Genomic DNA, 22,875 nt, shown 5'->3' on the forward strand with positions numbered 1-22,875 from the left:
TAAATGTTAAGATTTTGTCCCAGAAACTGTAGCATGAACAAATTAATATGATTTGAATAATTATTGTAAATGACAATATGTGATGTATGTCTTAATTTATAACTACTATATGAATGTGCCTAATCCATTTCCTTTTAATTTATTAAACAAAAATAGATAATTAACTGTGGGGGAAAAAATTGCATAACTGTGAAGCATGTCTGTATTTGATAATTTAATTATTATTAGCTAATACATATAAACATTTGCAGTTTAAATGTTAAATTTTACAAAAACATATTACAATCAGTGTTTATCTTATGTGGGATGCAGACATTTAAACCTCATGTAAATGTAACTTCAGGGTACTTTTTATTAAACTCTTCAAAAAGGAGACCGATTATGTCAATCCCAAACTGTAGATAATTGTTTTGACAGACAGCATGACCAGGGGAATATCTATCTTGCTGGTAATTTAAGGTGAGGGTTGTTTGTTTCAGATTTAGGAATGAAATGTCAAGGCACTTCTTGGCACAGAGCTTTAGTAATTATACACTGCCTTACTCAAAATCATCACATCTTATGTTACATTTTAGCATTACAGTATTTCATTATTAACATCGATTATATAATCAAATTGGGAGAGACAAGTAAATCAGTCTACAATGTATATACATAAGGTCACACTGCCACCTAGAGGCTTAGAACAACAACGAACACTATATAGCTGAAATGACTGCATAGGAGTCTGCCAATTTCATGTGGGACACAGAACAGATTTGACTGTCCACCTTATAGTCCAGTCCATCGGAGCAGTTGAACACCACACACTGGATGGCCAGGGCCTTGGCCAGGTCTTTGGTAGTCTCTGTCTTGCCTGTACCAGCAGGGCCAGCAGGAGCTCCTCCCAGGTCCAGCTGCAGGGCTCCCATTAGGCACAGGTAACAGCGATCCTAGCAGAGGAAGTGTAAATTGATAATCACAGTGGATGTTGTGGCTAGCCCTAAGGATGCCTTTTCAATCTTTTAGTAGTGAAAGGTGTGATTGTATTTATTTCAGACCCACACATATCTAAATCTTTCAAAGTTTTGTCCTGGAGAACAATAGTTTGTAAAAGCAACAGAGAATATAAACACTCGTGTGGAAACTGAACAGCGATTATATTACTTTACTTTATTTTATCTTGAGATGACAGCGAGTCTCTGTCATGTTTGGTCATGCACATGCCAGACATTTTAATTATGCATCTCTATAGCCATTGTAAGGATACGGAAGCAAAGCAATGGCCTGACATAATTAGACCTTATCAGATATACATTTTACTGTATTAATCAGTTGTTCATGCTAATTCTTTTTTTTACTTAGTATCTCTATAAGATCCAGCTGCTGAAGCACATTCTTATTCATACGCTGCCAGTGTCAAAGCGGACTGACTAAATATTTAGAAAACGTAGAATAACATCAATGCAATCCGATTTGATTATAAGATTGCTGGCTATGGGAATATGCCCTTCTAATTAAGCAATTAACCTTCTACAGTCATTTGCATGATGCCTTTTGATCAAACACTGTGCAAGCGAAGAATATGCCGCCTAAGGCAAAGACAGACATGGGTAAAGTGTATGCTAATTAACGGGCTTCTATCAATAATTATAATCAAACATGCCACCCCAAGGCAGTATTTTAAATTAAATGCATCAACATTCACAAAGATTTGTATGACATTCCAGCTGGTATGTTATGCTTTGAGACATCTGCAGTTATGCTAAATGGAATATGTCTAACTTAAATCTATTTCTTTTAAAGAGAAATCTGCACTGCACTTGTTTTTATTCTGCATATGAAAAGTAACAAAGATGTCATACATTTGTAACCAATTCCATTTCCTCAAATTACTGGTTCTGTTGTATATTTCTTTTCCATTTTTTCCTTGTTTGTTTAATATTCACATCAGTATCACAATGGTATTTGAAACTGATATTAAAAATTAGAAACATATGTCCTGTTATAAGAAATAAACAAACAAACACTTACAGTAAGAGGAGTGATCACTAGCCGTGGGCAAGCCCCTAAATACTCATAGCCATAGGTGTATTGGGACAAAGCCATCCTTGCCACACAGTTGCCAAGGTCAGTATCCCAGTAGTATCGTAGCTGCCTTTGCCATTCAAAGCTTGAGCTTGAGTCCACCTGAAAAAAAACACCACTTTATAACTTCCTGTCAAATGACTGTAAATCATTAAGTCACTAGACTCAAAGAGCCCTCGATATCTGTCCAATACTATTCCAATATTAAAGTTTTTTTCTTCGTAATGGGACATATTTGCCAATTGACCTTATAACTTTGAAAAATAAATAAGAACTCCTACAACATGAAAAATGACACATGAAACTTCCCTTCATGACTGTTCAATAAACATATTTGAAGTTTTCCGAGACACTTAACAACTGCAGTGTTCAGTGTGTTGTATTGTTTTTACAAAAAATGTGTTGCTGTTCAAGGATTTAGCAGCAGGAAAGCCCCTGTACTACCGCTGGGCTGAAAACATCTCATAAACAGAAAGAGAGAATTACACAGCACATACATTCATTCATAGTTTGCTTAAAACAAATAACATTAGGATATGACACAGTTATGCATGACATTCCCCTTCTCTATGGTACAGACTGCAGTGATTTCCTTCTTATTCATAAAGGTCTTATTACGATGACAGGAGCAGTACTATCACACTAGCCCCATTTTTGTTTTAAACTGAAGAAATTATAAAGTAGGTAAAAAATAAAGAAATGGACATTGTATATGTAAATGTTTGGTGAAATACAAGTGCAATATGCTTATAACAATATTGAAACTAGTACAACTTCAAGAAATTAATTACGATACCTTTTCTTTGATGAGTTCGGTGACGATGTCTCTCGCATGCACATCAATTGTAATAAGTGCAGTTATTATACTTCGGTGGAGTTTGGAAAGGTTTCCGCGTACTAATCCAGCTAAGGCATTCAACTTCTATGAATTAATATGGAAAAGAAAATAAGTTCAATTTCATAGCTAGATAGCAGGAAGTTTCTGTTATTCATTTTTTTTTGTTCTTAGCATTATTATTATTATTGTTATTAAATTAGTAGCCAACTGAATGCACAGTCGTACCCCAATGTTGATGTCTTCAAATTTAATCAAGGCTTCAAAGTGATCGTGGTCATCCCCTTCTAAGCAGTTTGTCAGGTCTCGGCACCACATCAACTGCGATATTGTCAGTACAACCTATGAGTGAATTATAATGGTGGTTTAACACAAAGTCAAAGAAAGAGTAAGGAATACATTGTGAAACAACATGAAACTATAGTTGACCTTTTTTTTTTTTTTTTTCTGTACCTGAGTTACATACGGCACAACATACAAAGTGAAGTTAAAAATACAATGGCTGTGTCTTGACTTTTTTATAGATAAACACAAATTATGTTTCTCAAATTGGGATAAATCTCTCTGCACAATGGCAGCCTGCGCTCACTGGACTCCTATACTTCGCCAGGCATTGTCACGAGCCTGTTGCGTTGCTCTGAGAACCGGGTCTGTGTGTCAATGCCGTACCTGAGACGGATGGCCAGCCACCACCCACTCCTCTCTATCCTTCTTCTTGTGATCGTCGATGGATGCAAAGCTCAAGCGCCTCAGAGAGGAGAACATGGCCTCCTCCACCTTCCCCAACCACTCTTCCACATTCCCTCTCGCTTTCAGTCCTTTGCCGAGACCAACCTATAAGACAAAAGCAGTAAAAATTGCATAATTAAAGCGCCAACCATGAGGAAATCTATACGTATTAATTGCATGAAAGTCAACATTCTGAGGTTTAAGCCCAAAGTATCACACAACCATAATCTAGGTGAATCACATGTTCTTCCACCACTTGCTGTAGGGTACCTTTATGGTAAATATGGTGGACTATAATGAAACTCTACATGACATTAAAAACATAACGGACAAAGGAAAGTTCTTATTTTGGGACTTCAACAGGAGGTGTATATAGTAAGGGTAGATTCTCCAATAATTAAACATTACAATAGTCCAAAAAGAAAAACTGCAGATGACAAGTAAGAGTCATTTTTCTTAAAGGGACAGGAAAGGCAGCTGGTGACTAATTTGGCAGCATTTTCATCATCAACCATTTAACAGAGACTTGCCAGAGGAGCTAAATTAGCAACAGCATCTGACACCAAGAAGGGTGAAAATTACAATCAGTTATGCTCTCATGCTGGAATGCTACTGCAATAAATGGTTTGCTTTCCATCATTTTCTGTTTCTTTCTCTCTTTCTTTCTTATTTTTTTTCCCCTGAAACTGTATTGTGTCTGTTTATTTTTTTACATTTGGTAAACTAAGTTCACCAGTGTTTAATGTGGCTATTATTAAAGGCAATTTTTTTCCAATGCTATTTTTACATATGCTGTTAATGGACGTTGAGTGCAATTTAAAAGCATAGAAAATATGAAGGAAACACAGAAGATACCCTTTCTCCCTCAGGAGAGAGCATGGCTAGGATCTCATTGCTGAAGACTTTCTCCTGCTCTCCTTCTCCAGCAGGGGTCATCTTGCCCTCTGTTTGGGAGATCAGTGCAAACTCCAGCTTTGAAATGGAGTCGAAGCACTTGCGCAGGTGCGGCTGGACAGCCTGGGGGTTACGGGTCTGTGCCAGGATCTCCAGCAGCTCATCGTTGGACAGAAAATAAAACCTGCGCATGAACAAAAGTGCATGAACCGTCAAAAGAAGAATACTCAATTCACTGTTGTACATAATCAAAACTGGATGCAATCACAAAGACTAACCTTTAAAACATAGTCTGGACATGTGTTAAAGGCTGATTGAAACAAATGAAAAAATATTTTGTAAAATGCTAGGTGTGATGGAGTGAACCCATCCCTTAACCACTGACAGATCAAACACTACTTTATACGGACATTTCACCAAGTGTATCATAAATCCCCTCTGATTGCTGTTCCCAATGGAGACATGTCTAACACATTAAGACAGGGTTATATTGAGTTCTTTGTAGAACGAGGACAGTTTTCACTAGACCTCAAAAGTACAGCGTAATCCTCTAGGTTCATATATGCCTTTAACCCTGCATCAGTGGGAATTATATTTTATTTAATTTTGCTTCCATTTCCCAAGTGATTTATGATATGTGGTTTAGTGAATGACTATATTAAAAAAAAACAATCTGTATATCAGATTTAATATTTCAGATGCAACTTTGAAAGAGGGGTCATTATTGGGGCACGAATGGCAGGAGCATCAGTCACACAGACGCTCAACTGGCTCGTGTTCTGGACAAGTGGGCGAGTGCCTGTGTGGGACACCAAGAGAACGGGACAGGCCTGACTGCTGGACCCCTACAGTGAGGGGGTCTGGAGGCTCTGTTATGCTCTGGGGGGCATTTTCCTGGCATGGTTTGGGTCCACTTGTCCCCTTAGAGGGAAGGTTCACTGCAAATCATATTCTGAGTGATCACCTTTATCGTATAGTGAACATTTCTATCCTGATGAGAGTGGTCTCTTCCAGGATGACAATGCCCCATCATATAATTAAAATTATGTGAATCAACACAATTGAACACCTATGGGAGATTCTGGACCGACGTGTTAGACAGCACTCTTCACCACCATCATCAAAACACCAAATGAGGGAATATCTTTTGGAAGAGTGGTGTTCATCCCTCCAGTAGAGTCCAGAGACTCTGTGCCAAGACCATTGAAGCTGTTCTGGGGCTCGTGGTGCCCAACACCACCTGAGACACTTTATGTTGGTTTTTCCTTTAATTTGTCTCCAATCTGTATATTACAGTGGAAAGCAACCTGTAAGCCTGTCAACTAAGTATAAATTTACTAAAAGCAAGACTTGGCCAAGGGAAACACAGCTAGACATTGATGGTAACATGCATACAACTTGACAAATTATTTTTTAATTGGTAAAAGTGTTACAATAATTGTGCTTGTATTTTTCATGAATGGTATTCAGGATAATGTGAATTCCATTCACTTGACCTACAGAAACTGGAAATAAGCATCCAGACCTTATGAGAGGATTTAGCTTCACTAATGCCAAGTGATAAATTGGAAATCACTTTGTGTTAAAGAAACCCTCTCACTCACCTTGGAAAGATAACTCTCTTTGACTCCAAATAAGCTTCCAGGCACTTCTGAATCTGATCGAGTAAAGCATTGTTGTTCTGAAAAGTTTCCAGGAGGCCTAGATAGAGTGAAGCATATGAGGAACCAAAACTCAAATATGACATGACTTCTTGCTCTTATAAAAGCTCCTTGACGCACCTGGCTGAGTAGCTGCACGGAGGGAGTTGGGCAGACGATTGACTTTTCTCATGATCTCCTTCCAGGACTTATCCACTTGAAGAAACATTTTAGCTTCAGCAGGAAGCTGTCTCTGAATGTCAGGGGCACTAAAGATGCTTTCTAAATACAGCCAGTTCCTTTGGCATGCTAACCATTCTTCCTGTCAGACAAGAATAAATCAATCAGTTAGTAGAAACCCTGCCTGAATACATTCTCCAATTGCAGCAGTACAAGCCCAGAGCTTAATTAATTTCATCACACCTCTTTATCCATTATTAAAAAAAGAACTGCTTGGAGAATTGTTCAGTTAATAAACAAGTCAGCCATGATTGCCCTGCTGCTTGTTTGTGTTTCCTTCCAGTCTTCCTCTACACACAGGGTTCTGTCTGACTATCAATCTCATGCTTGAAATATGCAGTTGTTTTCCAGAAGAAAGGTCTCACCAGTGTTTGACTAAACAGTGCAAGCTGCCTCTGCAATTCATCCACCCGGGGTTTGATTGGGCCAACATGTCTTGAAGAGGCCACAGTTGCTACATTGATGGTGCTGTCATCAAGAAGGACCTGGAAACACCATAGACAGACAGATGTATATGGCTAATTTCACATACATACATGCACATTTCAGACATATAAGTTAGCCAATTGATATGGTCTAGTTAAGCATTACTCAACCTACTATCTATGCCCTACTTTTATATATGTGTCTGTTCAGACTCCCACTCACCTGAATATCATCTGTCCCACCGAGAATGAAAACATCTTTAGTGTCCCGATGACTGAGGACAACAAACTCTGTTGTTTTCCAGGCGTCTTCAACCTACGCCATTTGAGATTTCAGAAAAGACAATATACATGAAATGAGTAATATGGTAAGACACTGCTCTGTTACTGCTCGAGGAGCATCTTAACGAAAATCATATTCTTGGAGATGGGTTTAGATGAGGCAGATCATGTCTTACTACTTTATTTGAATTTTCTGAAAATGCAACTGCAGCTGTAGATCACGTGAAAGCATATGATATGATATACTTAGATTTTCAAAAAGCTTTTCATAAGGTTCCACACCAAAGACTGATCCTCAAATTGGAAGCTGTAGGCATTCAGGGTAATGTAAGTAGATGGATTATGAGCTGGTTGATGTATAGGAAACAGAGGGTGTCGATTACAGGAGTCGCTTCTAACTGGAGTGAGGTTGTTAGTGGAGTTCCACAGGGATCAGTATTAGGGCCTTTGATTTTCCAAACCTATATTAATGATCTGGACTCTGGAATAGTTAGCAAACTTGTCAAATTTGCAGATGATACTAAAATAGGCGGCTCAGCAGATACAATCTCGGCAGCACAGGCTATTCAAAGGGACTTGGACAATATTCAGTTGTGGGCCGACACCTGGCAGATGAAATTCAATGTGGACAAGTGCAAGGTATTACATGCAGGTAACAAAAATGTCCACTATGATTACACTATGGGAGGAACAGAACTGGATGAAGTAACGCATGAGAAAGACCTAGGAGTCTACATGGACTCCTCACTTTCTCCATCCAAACAATGTGGGGAAGCAATAAAAAAGACAAACAGGATGTTAGGGTATATAGTCAAAAGTGTAGAATTGAGAACAAGGGCAGTGATGTTCAGACTGTACAATGCACTAGTTAGAGCTCATCTGGATACTGTGTGCAGTTCTGGGCTCCACACTTCAAGAAAGATATCGCTGCTCTAGAGGCAGTTCAGAGGAGAGCAACCAGACTTATTCCAGGTCTGAAGGGAAAGTCCTACTGAGAGACTGAGGAACTGAACCTTTTCACCCTGGAACAGAGGAGACTATGTAGGGACTTGATTCAAGTCTTTAAAATCATAAAGGGCATTGACCACATCAAACCAGAGGAGCTTTTCCAGATCTGCAGGGACACACAGACCCAGGGGACACAAATGGAAATTGGGCTTCAAGGCATTCAAGACAGAAAAGAGGAGACACTTCTTCACACAGAGAGTAGTCACATCTGGAACAAACTCCCCAGTGATGTGGCTGAAGAGACAATTTGGGAACATTTAAAAATATACTGGACAGGATCCTTGGATCACTTAGTTATTAATGGACACCAACGAGCACGATGGGGCGAATGGCCTCCTCTCATTACTGTATGTTATGTTACTATACCCCACTAAACTCAGAGCAGTAATAGCCTTAATTCAAGTCAAATACAGTATATACACATACACAAACAGTATCCTGACCTTTTTCAAAATGGTTTCTAGAGAGGCCTCCCCAGAAGCTTGTCCTGACACCTCTTGAATATCTTCAGAAAACTCAAAAGCATTGAGCTCGAGCAGCCTGGCCAAAGAAAGTGGCTCGTCTACCAGTTTAGCTTCGATGAGACGCTCAAGTGTGTCCCAATGTCTTGGCTTCAGGAAAGGGTTTCTCAAGTCCGTGATAACCGGGAGCTGCAATAATATTGACATCCCATGTTATTAAAGGTGTACACGAGTAAAAAGATTCGGATTGGACTAAAATAGAATAACTCACCTTTTCTCTCATCCACTCCACCTTTCCTTTAAGTCTGGGAACCACATTGTTTGGAGGAAGGCCTTTTTCCAACTGGCTGACAAACTTGGCATACTTCGCAACTTGAGAACTTAATTGTTCAGGATCCAGAGTATCAAACTTGCACTGCACAAAGAACAATCATATAGATGACACACATGAAAAAACTCATGTTAAAACTAAGAATAAGTTTGTGTATTATGGAAAACTGTCCCACAGAATCTCATTATACTAAAATTGGAGAAAACACCATACACATGGCTTCTGACTGAATATATGACATTTGTATACCATCTATAAATCATATAAATGTAAAATGCAGAATTTTTTTATTTTTAATTGAAATAATTCTGCTCGGTTTTCTATTTATATCTGCAATGCCTGTTTTTAAATCCAGCTTTGGAAACTAACCTCTATCCAGTCACTCTGAAGAGCATCCCATTCCTCCAGAGAATCCCACAGCAGCTGCTTGAGTTTCAGTTCTGCACTTAGCTCCTCCAGAGCCTCAAATTTGGTTACTTCCACCTAAAAGGGTCAACACTTATCTGGCTTAATTATTGCATAAAGAACTCTGGCACTTCGTTTGATGATGAGATACACTTTCTAATGAATCCCATGTGCTATGTTTTGAATACAATGTTCGCAAATTATCTTACATATATACATTTAATGTGCTGCAGGTCATCATTTTAACTACTTGTTATTTAAAACCTTTAAATACAACAGTATTTATCGAGTCATATTACGTTTTAGTGTTATTTCAGATACAAGCATTTACTTACACAGTTCCATTCATTTAATTATGTTCATTTCTTAGTTAATATCTTGTTTAGGTAAAGGAGTGTTTATTGTCTTGGTTTGGTTTAAAATGAAATTGGAAAGAAATACATTGTTTTAATTGGAAATATAATGTACATACAGAAGTGGCATGTAACTGAAAACAGTATTATGAATATTAAAAAGTACCTTAAAGTTTTTTTGGTATGACTTGTATTGGAATGCCTGTTTCTGCAGCTCTTCAATGGTTGCCTGCATTTCGTGTAGTAATTGTCTGACCTTCGGTACTTCTGCAGAAATGTCTAGTATCTGTGGATTCTGAGATTGAAAGAATTGAAAGAATTGAGAGAATTGAGGAAAAGTGCAATAAGGGCAATGATGAGGATGTATAGAATGGGTAATGATACCACAATTAACTAGTTTTAATAACTAAACATTGTATGTCATAGAACTGGGTTTGGTGTTGTCTAGCTCTGGCATTACAATATTTCCCCCATGCTGAATATTCCTATGAACAATGTTGTGTATCATATGCAAACAATAACACAATACACTCACCTAAAGGATTATTAGGAACACCATACTAATACTGTGTTTGACCCCCTTTCACCTTCAGAACTGCCTTAATTCTACGTGGCATTGATTCAACAAGGTGCTGAAAGCATTCTTTAGAAATGTTGGCCCATATTGATAGGATAGCATCTTGCAGTTGATGGAGATTTGTGGGATGCACATCCAGGGCACGAAGCTCCCGTTCCACCACATCCCAAAGATGCTCTATTGGGTTGAGATCTGGTGACTGTGGGGGCCAGTTTAGTACAGTGAACTCATTGTCATGTTCAAGAAACCAATTTGAAATGATTCGACCTTTGTGACATGGTGCATTATCCTGCTGGAAGTAGCCATCAGAGGATGGGTACATGGTGGTCATAAAGGGATGGACATGATCAGAAACAATGCTCAGGTAGGCCGTGGCATTTAAACGATGCCCAATTGGCACTAAGGGGCCTAAAGTGTGCCAAGAAAACATCCCCCACACCATTACACCACCACCACCAGCCTGCACAGTGGTAACAAGGCATGATGGATCCATGTTCTCATTCTGTTTACGCCAAATTCTGACTCTACCATCTGAATGTCTCAACAGAAATCGAGACTCATCAGACCAGGCAACATTTTTCCAGTCTTCAACTGTCCAATTTTGCTGAGCTTGTGCAAATTGTAGCCTCTTTTTCCTATTTGTAGTGGAGATGAGTGGTACCCGGTGGGGTCTACTGCTGTTGTAGCCCATCCGCCTCAAGGTTGTACCTGTTGTGGCTTCACAAATGCTTTGCTGCATACCTCGGTTGTAACGAGTGGTTATTTCAGTCAAAGTTGCTCTTCTATCAGCTTGAATCAGTCGGCCCATTCTCCTCTGACCTCTAGCATCAACAAGGCATTTTCGCCCACAGGACTGCCGCATACTGGATGTTTTTCCCTTTTCACACCATTCTTTGTAAACCCTAGAAATGGTTGTGCGTGAAAATCCCAGTAACTGAGCAGATTGTGAAATACTCAGACCGGCCCGTCTGGCACCAACAACCATGCCACGCTCAAAATTGCTTAAATCACCTTTCTTTCCCATTCAGACATTCAGTTTGGAGTTCAGGAGATTGTCTTAACCAGGACCACACCCCTAAATGCATTGAAGCAACTGCCTTGTGATTGGTTGGTTAGATAATTGCATTAATGAGAAATTGAACAGGTGTTCCTAATAATCCTTTAGGTGAGTGTATATCCAACGTGTAAAGTCACTGCTGGTGTAATCTGTTTTTTTTTTTGTTTTTTTTTACTGAAAGTGGGATGCTACCAGTAGCTTTCTTTCATACAAATTTAGTATTTTAATCTATGTGTGGGAGGTAGGTCAACATTTTGATTCACTCTGGGCCTAAGTGAAAATATCACCCTCACCTCCTGGCATCCCAGCCTTCAAACATGGCCTTGTTTTTGAAAGGCAACAGAAATTAGTTTCCTCTGAAAAATACCTGGGCTTCTTGCTTTAGTCTCTTCACTTCCTGGTTCAGTTCTGAGATGTCTTTGTCCAGATGCTGACAGAACTTGTCAACGTTGGCGTCTCTTTCACCCACTGCCTTGTCAATCACATTCCTGACCACAGTGACGGAGGGCTTCAGAGTTGCATACACAGCGAAATCCTCAGGTGGCGTGGGAACCTGATACTGGTCAATGAGCATGTACATTTGAGTCACTATCTCAGTTTCCTCGTCAAGTTTTTCAATCTGTAAACAGAAATGCATGAACTGTTAAGAATTTGCACGCTTAGCATTTAAAAACAAATACACACTGTATGTTCAAATTTCAATACGATTCCATCCTTAGCTTCTGTGTGATTAGTACACAGAATGAAACCACAGGAAATACACTGCAACACCAGCACGTCTCTTACCCGCTCCTGAATCTCATCCAGGAACGTCAGGCTGCTGACATACTCTGTCGTAGCTGTGGGAACAAACTCCAGTCTGAACTGAGCATCTTGAGCCTCTGCAATAATGGCATCCATTTTCTTTTTTGCAAGAAGTGGAAGCATGTCATTTACAGCCTGAAAGAGAAACAATGGGATTTACTACATAAACAAGAACATATAATGGAAAAAAAACACTTGCCTGGTACACTTGCCCAAGTCAGAATATCACTTGGACATTCTTACCATCATTATTACTATTTCGGCAAAGGAGGCTAATGTAAAATACACTTGAGAAATTAATTCATACTTGCCTCTAAGCACCGAAGAGGAGAGGGAATGAGTTTGTCCTTGAGTTGTGTGGCATCAATAAGAAGCAGACCCAGGTGTCTCTCCTGCATTATAGCCAGAGCATCTTTGTGTTCTCTGTGATATTTCTCCAAATGCTCGCCAAAGAAAGACACACCTGCAGTTTGTTTCATATTAAAAAAAACACAATATGGGGGCAGCATAGTCAGCCAAACAAAAGCACTTTACAGAGCAAGCAAACAAAATCAAGATACAAAATGATATGTTTTTTTAATTTTATTTGCCAAGATAGCTTTGGATAATGTAAGATACAGGTGAGGTAAGGTGTGAAATAGATAAATTGTTAGTGTTTTAGTTCTTCACAGAACATTTTGATATAGCCCTATATCTGTTTATGTTCTCATGGGCTAAATTTATGTTACAGGGAAGACCAGCTGTCCACTCAATGTTATGCAAACGAAGGGAAAGAGGGCATTGATATGCGAATTGGTCATACATACAGAGCTTGTGCTGTGCTGAAACATCAGGTAAAAACAAGGAAATACGTGGTGGTCAGCCATCTTGTTTGATTGATATTGATTAAAGCAAAGAAATGTATGTGAAGCTGTGATGTTGAAACGCATTTTGACTGCTTATTTAACGATTTCTTATAGTGCTCTTGCCCATTGCTGCCAATCACAGTTTAATAATAATCTAATATAGCTAATCTAATGGACATACCATGATCTTGTTGTCTGAGTTCCTCCAAGTTAAGGCTTTCATTTTCTCTGTAGAACAGGCGGAATCTTTCAAATGTTTCCGCGTACACATTAGCTGCATCAAACGCAAATTGAATAGCATCCTAACAAGACGTTAAAGAAAAACACAATGCATATTAAAAATTACTTTCACCTTCTGAATACATTATAGATATGTTTTGCATATTTTGAGATATTATAAAACCTGACGGCACCTTTATTCCCTGGACTACGGTCTTCAGGTGCTTGTCATCATCAAACACTGTTTCCAAGCTCGGCCCGTCCCCGCATGTCTTCTCTTCCACTTTGTTGTTTATCATCGGTTGAGTAAAAGCATCAAAGTAAGGGTCCGGTACAAGACAGTCCAGTGACAACACAGTTTTCTTGAATCTAAAAATGATATCAACAGTACAGTCCTACAACAAAAGAAAGGCATGTTAATGACCTTTTGAAACAAATGTCATATGTCATATTTATGATGTAGATTGACCAATCGAATGATGGCCAAAAAATTGTGGGATTTTATTTTGAGATTTAGGTAAAGTATATCTGGTGTACTGATCTTTGTTGAATTGAAAGTGTCTCTAAATATTTAAATGCTGTATATCAGTGAACGATGTTTAGGTATAATAGCTACCAGGAAATATTTTCACTGAAGTATAAATAAGGAAGTATCATGCCGATGCAACACATTGAATGTATTTGAATTTGGAAGTGTATTTTCTTCAAGCTTGAAAGTTCCTCTATGCGTGCAGTTTTCTGGATGTCAGTTTCCTCCTTCCTCCTTAATGCCTTAATGGTTTCAGAGAAAGGGATGTGAAAAGACTACACTGCGACACCTGTACATCAGCGTCCTGCACTGACCAGAAACTCATCGACTGATGGTTTAAAGAGCAGGTTCTCTGTCTCCAGCATGAGCTCTGACACGAACATTGGCAGGAGAGCCCCCTCATTTTCCGGATCTCCCTGACTCCCCTGAAATAATTATGGAAAACATCTTCAGCATACTGGTTAGACTGACTAGAGCAGTCTACAACATTTACAATGATTAGAAAAAAACACAGCAATCAACCCAATACAGTCAATCAGGGGGTTCTGGACAAATTAAGTATTCTGTTCTCAGTCTGAATTCCTCTGTAACTCTTTATTGGGTTGTTTTATGAAGCTTCCATTTTATTCCTATATTTCCAGTTTGCATTAGATACTATTAACTCCCCCTTCACTATTAATTTGTCAAGAGGTTACTGTAGCAGGAGCTGAGCAGCTAGTGTATATATACATTAGTAAGCAGCTACTGGTGTTTTAATGAAGAAGAACTGTGTCTCTACCTTTGCCGATTGGTGGATGGGATTGACAGATGTATTGTGTATTGGGCAATAAAATCACTTTAATTAGATTAATGTGTTTTTCCAAGTGGTAACCTTTTTAATGTATTTGATTAAAAAAGAACTAGCAACATATTCCTGAAGATTCATAATTCCTCAATTAACCAGATACAACTTTTACACAGATAAATGTACTTGAACTGGTTCAGCACAGTTTGAATCAACCATTCACTATACCTTCTTCTGGGTGTCCTTTTCTTTCTCTGGTGGTGGGATAGCCCAGCTCTGAATCACTTCTGTGTTGGGGGTCTGGCTGGTTTGATCCTTCAGGTAGTTCAGCAGAGTTGTTACTGAATTCACTGCTAGGATGTGCATTGTGTTAACAATGAGGTAATCAGCAAGGCGGATGAAGCTACAAGACAAAAAGGCCAAAAAACATACACACAAAACAGTTATTAATTGTTATTACTGATCGTTACATGACAGGACACTTAAAGTTAGAAGTTAGACATGGAGCTAACACTTGTTCTGCCAGTTACCAACAAGGATGACTATATTTACGCTGTACTGCAAGTCCCACTTATGAGCAAAGTCCCCAAGATTAAGTATATTTACCGCTGCTCTCTAACATGGGGGTTTTATTTCAATTTTCATGTAAAGGCATTTAGTGAATATTTTCTTAAGACTTGTTCTGTGTTCTTTAATCCTCGTAATTTTGTCACATCCTACTTGAACAGAAGCCTGGGTCCTTACACGTTTTATAAATGCATTTTGTTTAAGTCACTGTTAATTCATTTAGTCCAGGATTTTACTTGACTTTAAATGTATTCTAGATTGAGCTACTGTTTACATTATAGCTCTAGAACACCTTGCTGCACCAAAGACGACAAATTAATTACTGGTGTTGCAATGGTTGTAATGCCATCTGATGGTTTAACACAGTATTGCACTCTAACTAGTTCTGTTGGACTCAAAGTCCATATAGAATGTTTATAGATTATTTTATTTTTTTTACACATTTTCCACCTCTACTGTTGACTTGCAAGATATCTCATTTCTGGGGAACCTGTTATTTTGTAAAGAGTCTAAATATATGTATACATTAAACTCTATTTGGGCATAATTCCCTTTGTGGTATCATCAAAAAGCCCCACAACCCAAGCATATTCTATTAGAAGCTTCACTTTAGGTTATAGCTGAGGTATCCTGAGAGCACATGTAAAAACAAACCAGGTTAGCCTTCTACAGTGGGATCTCTTATTGGCTTGCTCAGTGTAGGACATTTTTTGTGGTGACTCCTCATACATCATCTCCAGGTCAGCTTGGGATTGGTTTATAAATCCAGGAGCTCCAGCCTCCTGTCCTTGTCCTGCAGGTATGTCAGTAACAGAGTGTGATTGAAATGTATGCAGTTCTACTCTACATGATTTACCCTATGATGGAAGTCTGTATCAAGACTGACTGTTGATGACTAGGACATTGTGCGACAGGTCACAAAATGCAACACAGGTGTGCATGGCAATGTTAGGTTGTGGCATTGTGTGGGAGAATACTAATCAGTTCATCATGCACTGGCCACCTGGATACTGACCACCTCCAGGAGAAAAAAAATACATTTTGGTACACTTCTCCAACAGCTTCCAGTGGCCTCACAAAACATACAGGAGATGGAAGTTCTCCACAATGAATTGCACTGTTTCCCACAGATGCAGCTAGGTTGACATGTCCCTGACAATGCCTGCTAATGGTGGACTGAATCATTCCTGATGTAATGTGGAAAACAACCCTATAGAAATACTTTGTACCTGAAAGAGCCATTAACATCACAACCAGATATGTTTAAAACATGCAATACTAACAGATTACCCCCTCATTTTATAGATTGTTGTTATTTTTTTTAAAGTACCTCCATTGCCTGATTCATAGATGTAAAAATCAGGAGTATATCCAGCTTCAAGCAAAGCAGTGCGGCATGCACTGCGAGCCACTTCTTTCACCAGCTCCCTAAACTCTCCCAAACGAGCTGCAACCTGCAAATAATCGACCACAATAACATCCATTACCATTTAGAAACACAGAGATGTTGAGTGTCAAACAGCAAAGGTCCAAAATCCTTTCACAGTTTCCTTCACCTGTCATTAATGTGACATTTTTCTGAAACCAGGAAAACAAAAGAAAGAATGTATGCACTCACAAGTGTGATGTACGAGTACAATCATCTACCTTATCCAACTAAACATGGTGTTCAGTATTCTGTTTGTGGAAAACACCTCACCTCCTCCAGCTGTTTGAACTGGACAGCTCTGAAGCCTTCCAGGGTGTATGTGTGATTCTTCTCAATCCGACACAGCCCCATATCGCTGATGCGGTAACACATTTCACGGATATCAATGAGGGCAGGACGCAGAGACTGACAAATAAAAGATACGGACACACCTTCCATTCACAATCAGACAACATAAAAACTGTTTCTATGAAAGGATTATCTAAAAATACAATCTGAAGATTCCTTAACTGAATTAATTTCCTAGTAATTTTAAAGAAAAATAGAGAGAGGGGAGAGTGTTATGAGCACATCAATGAATTTTTGAACCTTTCAGTTCCAAGAAGTAAAAGTATGGAAAGAAAAACAGTCAAGCCGTAAAAAAAATGTTACATAGTGCCTAGAGTGAAACATGGATGGGGCTCTTTAGGTGGTACACAAACAACAGATAAAGTAAAATAAAACTAGCAAACAATTGTAAAACAGTAAGATAATTATAATTAAATTAAATATTTTCTGTTATCAATTAATCATAACAGGAGAGTATAAAAAGATTGCAGAGCCAACCAAGTTCAGTCCAGGTGATCCCATACCTTTGACTATCAGTGCATGTTCATATTGCAGTGCCCAATAAAGACAAAAGTGAACAAACTGACCTCGTTAACAATGAACAGGTGCTCCTGAAGTGCTCTTTTACATGCATTGATCTTCTTAGACCGTACGTTTGTCCTCCAAACTTTAAATGCTTTCCATTTCCGAAACAGTGCAAATACTTGTATCTGTAAGAGCTGCCGGTGGTAGACATACTCCTGCTCCCAGCGGTCTAAAGGCAAGAAATCCACCTCCCCGTCCACATTGTGGGTGACCCCCTGCTGGGTGATGGTGTAGTAGTCCGCTTTGTTAATGTTTTCATAGGTGACAATCCTAAACAGACACACACAAAAAAGGAATCACTTTCACAGATTCAAAGATTATTTCCACTTCTTTCTATTTAATAATAATTGAAACCTTCCTCTTGGGTTTGGTGTGTATAATAATACATAATATTTCCAGACTGTCCTGTTAATATACTATACATTAAAGTGCTGCTGTGGAAAAACAAATGATTATGGTGAAAGTTAAAAAGAAAAAGTAAAACACCACAGATAAATTGTTGTAGCTGGTGGTACTATCTTACCACACACAGATGAAACCTGAATTAGTGTAACGCTAACTACTGAACCAAATTCAGTCAACATCTTGTTGCTAATTTTTTCCCTTTAACCAAGCACATAACATAGAAAGCATAATTGTACTAGGTTACACTCTTTTCTATTCCTTTCCAGTTCCCAAAAGAGATTACAAATAATTTGTCAGCTAAGTTTTTATCATAGGCAGAAACACCCAAATTGTGATGTAGGCCTACATCTGTTGAACTCCTTTTGGAAAAACATATTTTATATAAACCGCATACTGCCGAAGGCCCAATGTCAACAGGAGGTAATATATACAATCAAATTGTATACGTGCATTATAATGCATGCAGTGAATGCCATTAAACAACATTCACACAGTGTAAAATATACCCAGAAAAATTTTAACTATGAAACCGATGTTTTTTGATGTAACAACTATCATGTTATAATGTCATTTCACACTGCACCACATACTAGATATGGCCAAACAGCAAATCTGCGGATCAAAATCAGTGTTTGGACTGGGATGTGAAGTCAGCATACTTCCTAATGTCATCTAAAGCCACACCCAGGTATTATAACATCATTAAAAGTCTACTCTACTGTGCATGGCCTATGTATGATAGTCTACCACCAAAATAGAGACCCAGTTAAAAAAATATTATACAAGCCTTATTGTTAGTGAGGGATTTGCGATAAAGGAAAAAGTGACACAAAAACACATTTTAGTAGCCTTAAAGAGGAATGTGATTATTATAGTGGCAGAAATGTTTCTATCTTCTTTTTCATTGACGTATACTTTTTTGCCAAGCCAACATACGCTGACTGAATAAAACTTGCATAAACTCACAAAATCAAGAAAATATATTAATATAAATCACTACCTGCACACTTTAAACACAAAAAGATAAGCTTACTTCAAGTTGTATGCATCATATTTTATTGAGGCTTTAGGAACAGCTGACGTCATGTAAAGAAAGCCCAGTTTGGGGTTGTTTCGAATGATCCACACAATGTCCTGAGGGTTGTGAATCTTGGCTCTGATGACTTCTTCTGTTGAGTTGAAGGTTAGCTGGGAGGATGATTTGGCATAGATAGCAGATCTGCCCCCAGAGACCCGTGGCTTTTTTGGTGGAGTAGGAGAACATGTTCTACTCTGAATTAGCTGCACCTGCAATTAATCAGATCATTTTTAAATATGCAATACAAATAACATCAACAGACTGTGCAGCAACTATCACGTCAAAAACAGCTCCTCACGACACAGCACTAACACCGGAAAATCAGAAACAGTTATCAAAGATGTTTCTTTTTCCAGGAGTAAACGTTTCTTTATTATCTCTCAGATGTAAACAGGGATGAAGAGGAGGGTATGGCCAAGTATATGGCGCACACCCACTGATTTGAGCACACACAGCCTGTAATCACTTAATTTGCTCGGTTTGATAGCTAACGAGACAGTCGTGACTTTTGTTTGTGACATGATCTATGTGTTCATCAGTTTATTCATGACTATTACACAGGAAGACCATGTCACAATCATCATTCCATAGGGCAATCAATGAGCGCTGGGCCGTGATTGGTCACAATGAATTATAGCAACTGTATCAAATAGAATTCAGTATTATCTAACCTTCCACCCCTCCAAAAAGAATCAAACCTGCTTTACTTTCAAACCATCTCGGATTTCTGGGAGATGAACTGATGCTGTTAATTGTTCGGCAGAAGGTGGGTGCCATCCTGCACATATAAGCCTCTCTCTGTTCTTCTTGTGAATGTAATCCGGCTGTTTGTGGTCCTGGTATGTCTTCAAAACAGGCTAAAGGTAAAGATAACATGCTTAAAAAAGACCAGTCACATCATACTGACAGGTTTGTAATCTCCTCCTGCTTATGTACAGGATAATCCTGTTGTTACTATTTGATATCTGGGTTTATTGCCGTATCTTTCTCCACCACTGCCATTCACAGGATTTTTAATTTTTGTTTCGCTTTATTGAATTTTTCTGCTGCATTTCCGTGCTGCTTAGTTTCCCAGTAATAATGTAATAAGCTTGCTGTTTGCTATATTATTTAAATATTTCACAATTTCAAACTTCCAGTTGATATAAGACTTAAAGTTGCCAGTGGACCTTCCATGTTTGTATGGCATGGTCATTTTGCCCCACTTAATGGAAATAATGGAGAGCAATACATTGTAAATAATATAATAATAATGTGAGAATGTGTTTCAACCAGCTCAACATTTGAGTTTGCCAATAATACATTCTGGCAGCCATGACAAGCTTATAGGAGAGAAAACACAAGCAGTGTCACCCCGCCCCACACACACAGACACTCACACACTTACATCTATACTCCACGTTTTGGAAATTGCTATATCCAAACAGACACATCAAATAACAACACTGTGATAAGATACATTAAAAGCATTTACATACCAAAGGCTCCAGCTTAATGGGTTGCTGTGCTGCTCGTCTCCGGTCTTGTGACTTGGTGTTGTGTGAAAATGTTAAAGCTTGTGGGTTTGCAAGAAACTGACTTGGAACAGCAGATATGAGCCTGGCTTTCAGCACACCGCTGTCAATCCTGCCAACTGGCACCACCGGCTCTCTCTCAGGAGGCCTCGGAAAGTCCTCTTCATTTTCAGGCGAGCGGTGCAAGGCTTCTGCCAAAAATTTGGACATCTTTCCAGAATTTCCAGAATTGTATTTTCCTTTCCACTAGAAAGTTCAAATGTATATTATTTTAATGAGTTGATTTGATCTCTTCATTGGAAACTTGCAGAGATTAAATGAGAGCTTAGCATATCCTAAATGCATGAACTTGAAAAGCTTATACCTTGCTAAATTAAATGCAAATAACAGGTCAATTATAAAAACTGTGAAAAAGATGCTCTAGCTACTAAATAAAATAAAATAACTGAATTACTCCTGGAAGTAGTTTGTGCAAATTAGGCCTATATATAAGTCAGCAAGAACACCTATACAAATGAAGAGTTAAAGCAGTATGTATGTAGAATATGCAGATGTGTGTTTACAGTGTTAAATGTGTCACCATTAAGCATTAACAGTAACATGTTTTAAATGATGGTAAGAGACTAAATTAATGACATGGTCAGGTGACAAGACCACCAGCTTAACTGTTGATTACAAGTGATTTTACAGCAACTGAAACCACCTACAAGTTATCTCATATGTCCAGGAAACCCTTGCATTCAAGGTGTGGCTGCAGCCTTATGTTGTTAACAATCGTGCGATACACAGTAGGGGACCATACTTACAAAATCTTAAAAGAATTACCTGAAAGCTACTGCCCTGTTTGTGAATTTTTCATCAACATTTGCATCTTTGCGTATTGGTCTCTTATTAATCTTTGAGTTGTTAAAAGGGTGTGACTGCATATTTTAAGACAATTACAGGATATTTCTAACACCTTTATAACTGGAATTTGTGTTGCTCCAGAGGCATTATCAATCCCATAGCCTATTATTCAGTCCTTGTGGGACAGGATTAAATGAATGGCAGAAAATTGTCCATTCAATAGCATTGAGAAAAATAGATAAATGCAATGCAGGCATGCAATGCTGAAAGGAAAGGCCAGGAAAAAAAAAAACATATTGAGAAAAATTTTATTAAATAGTACTTTAATTAATGATATAATCACACGTTTGCGTGGTATTTCAATTAAATTAGCTTATTTAAAACAGCAAGTTATTTTTTTCTCATCATTACTTTTAGTTTTGCGTAATAATGTTTTACAGAACAGTGGAAAAGTAATACAACTGAATAAAGACGAGAAGAACAAATTAAATATGGCAATACAAATAATGTATATAATCAGTGCAATAAGTCGGTAAGTTGGTGTCGTACATCATAATTAGAAACACACTATATTGTTCTGTATATTCTACAGTAGTCTAAACTTAATATTGTACATTAAGAAACATACCTTTTTCCTTATAATTTTTTTGACAAGTATAAATTATTTATTTGACAGGCTTATTGTTATATTAACTGTTGCTTCTTGAGTAATTACTTACATTTTTTTACGGGAAAAGAAAAGTTTATCCCAACCGGACAAGAAGCAGCTAAACGGCCGCGGCAGCCATGTGTTTATCGTGTCCAGGCAACAGGTTCCTTCCCGTGAGTCTGTGCGACAGGGAGACAGCCTGAGGCACCTTGCACCAAATAACCTGTGTGTGCAGAATAGTGCATTTAAAATAACAATAGCAGCAAAGCAAGAAAACACAGGCAAATACTTAAAATAAAATGTCCATCTCCTGCATCTGTAGCCAATACAGCCCCAGTAAATAATAAGAATGCCTCTATAGTGGTAATGTGACCCAGAAACCTCCTACATTTGGGAGCCAGTGTGCTTGCTAGTGATGGCACAATTACCATGCCCAGCTACCAGGTTCGCGTTATGCAACCCCAGATGCCAGCTACTCACATGGGGACCACAATGATGCAGAATTGGCCCGCTCAACAATACAGCTATGACCTAGGAGAGGTGGTCAGGGCAGGGTTGAAGAGTCTAGCTGTGTGTGTGACTGACAAGAGCACAAATGAGGAAGAGTCATGTGTAGATACCTGTCCATAAATCTATCCTAAATCCCTATAAAATGCAAATATAAAGGAATAAAATATATAATGGATAAAATTACACTAGGAGATGGGTATTTTAAACATTCCTGAATGCAAGAGTACATGTTGTAGATGTTTTGCATTAGACATATAACATACCAGGTTGTTCAATTTGAGGAAAGTAATTTAAAACAAATGCAACCGTTTACAGTTCTTTTACAGTAGAAGCAACAAGTGATAATGCATAAATGGTATGTTTCCCAAACCCTTGCTATTCTCTCTTTCAAGAGCCAGGGTCAATCTGGTCTAAAAGACGTATAAAAAGGCCTCAATCACCTAATTAATTGGTTGCAGTTGAATGTCTAACATTGGGTTA

At 38.4% G+C, this 22,875-nt stretch overlaps 1 protein-coding gene across 1 annotated transcript in view; it reads right to left on the reverse strand.

Moving 5' to 3' along the window:
• The window catches only part of dnah6 (dynein, axonemal, heavy chain 6), a 102,289-nt gene extending 80,274 nt beyond the window's left edge, over positions 1 to 22,015 (reverse strand). Inside the window, exons 1-29 of the mRNA XM_066719759.1 lie at positions 21,956 to 22,015; positions 20,355 to 20,636; positions 19,575 to 19,733; positions 18,832 to 19,085; positions 17,396 to 17,663; positions 16,752 to 16,886; positions 16,383 to 16,506; positions 15,707 to 15,845; positions 14,714 to 14,888; positions 14,016 to 14,126; positions 13,367 to 13,567; positions 13,135 to 13,255; positions 12,420 to 12,571; positions 12,091 to 12,243; positions 11,672 to 11,923; positions 9,837 to 9,965; positions 9,282 to 9,395; positions 8,853 to 8,996; positions 8,564 to 8,770; positions 7,054 to 7,146; positions 6,771 to 6,890; positions 6,307 to 6,487; positions 6,130 to 6,226; positions 4,487 to 4,709; positions 3,572 to 3,736; positions 3,131 to 3,244; positions 2,864 to 2,989; positions 2,014 to 2,169; positions 771 to 932 (exon numbers count right to left, since the gene is read on the reverse strand). Of these exons, the coding sequence (XP_066575856.1) occupies positions 771 to 932; positions 2,014 to 2,169; positions 2,864 to 2,989; positions 3,131 to 3,244; positions 3,572 to 3,736; positions 4,487 to 4,709; positions 6,130 to 6,226; positions 6,307 to 6,487; positions 6,771 to 6,890; positions 7,054 to 7,146; positions 8,564 to 8,770; positions 8,853 to 8,996; positions 9,282 to 9,395; positions 9,837 to 9,965; positions 11,672 to 11,923; positions 12,091 to 12,243; positions 12,420 to 12,571; positions 13,135 to 13,255; positions 13,367 to 13,567; positions 14,016 to 14,126; positions 14,714 to 14,888; positions 15,707 to 15,845; positions 16,383 to 16,506; positions 16,752 to 16,886; positions 17,396 to 17,663; positions 18,832 to 19,085; positions 19,575 to 19,733; positions 20,355 to 20,600 (4,521 nt within the window). The 5' untranslated portion in view covers positions 20,601 to 20,636; positions 21,956 to 22,015. The remainder of the gene's footprint in view (positions 1 to 770; positions 933 to 2,013; positions 2,170 to 2,863; positions 2,990 to 3,130; positions 3,245 to 3,571; positions 3,737 to 4,486; positions 4,710 to 6,129; positions 6,227 to 6,306; positions 6,488 to 6,770; positions 6,891 to 7,053; positions 7,147 to 8,563; positions 8,771 to 8,852; positions 8,997 to 9,281; positions 9,396 to 9,836; positions 9,966 to 11,671; positions 11,924 to 12,090; positions 12,244 to 12,419; positions 12,572 to 13,134; positions 13,256 to 13,366; positions 13,568 to 14,015; positions 14,127 to 14,713; positions 14,889 to 15,706; positions 15,846 to 16,382; positions 16,507 to 16,751; positions 16,887 to 17,395; positions 17,664 to 18,831; positions 19,086 to 19,574; positions 19,734 to 20,354; positions 20,637 to 21,955) is intronic.
• Positions 22,016 to 22,875: the final 860 nt, after the last annotated feature.

The sequence above is a fragment of the Amia ocellicauda genome, chromosome 13, assembly GCF_036373705.1.
Source record: "Amia ocellicauda isolate fAmiCal2 chromosome 13, fAmiCal2.hap1, whole genome shotgun sequence".
Classification (NCBI taxonomy): domain Eukaryota; kingdom Metazoa; phylum Chordata; class Actinopteri; order Amiiformes; family Amiidae; genus Amia; species Amia ocellicauda.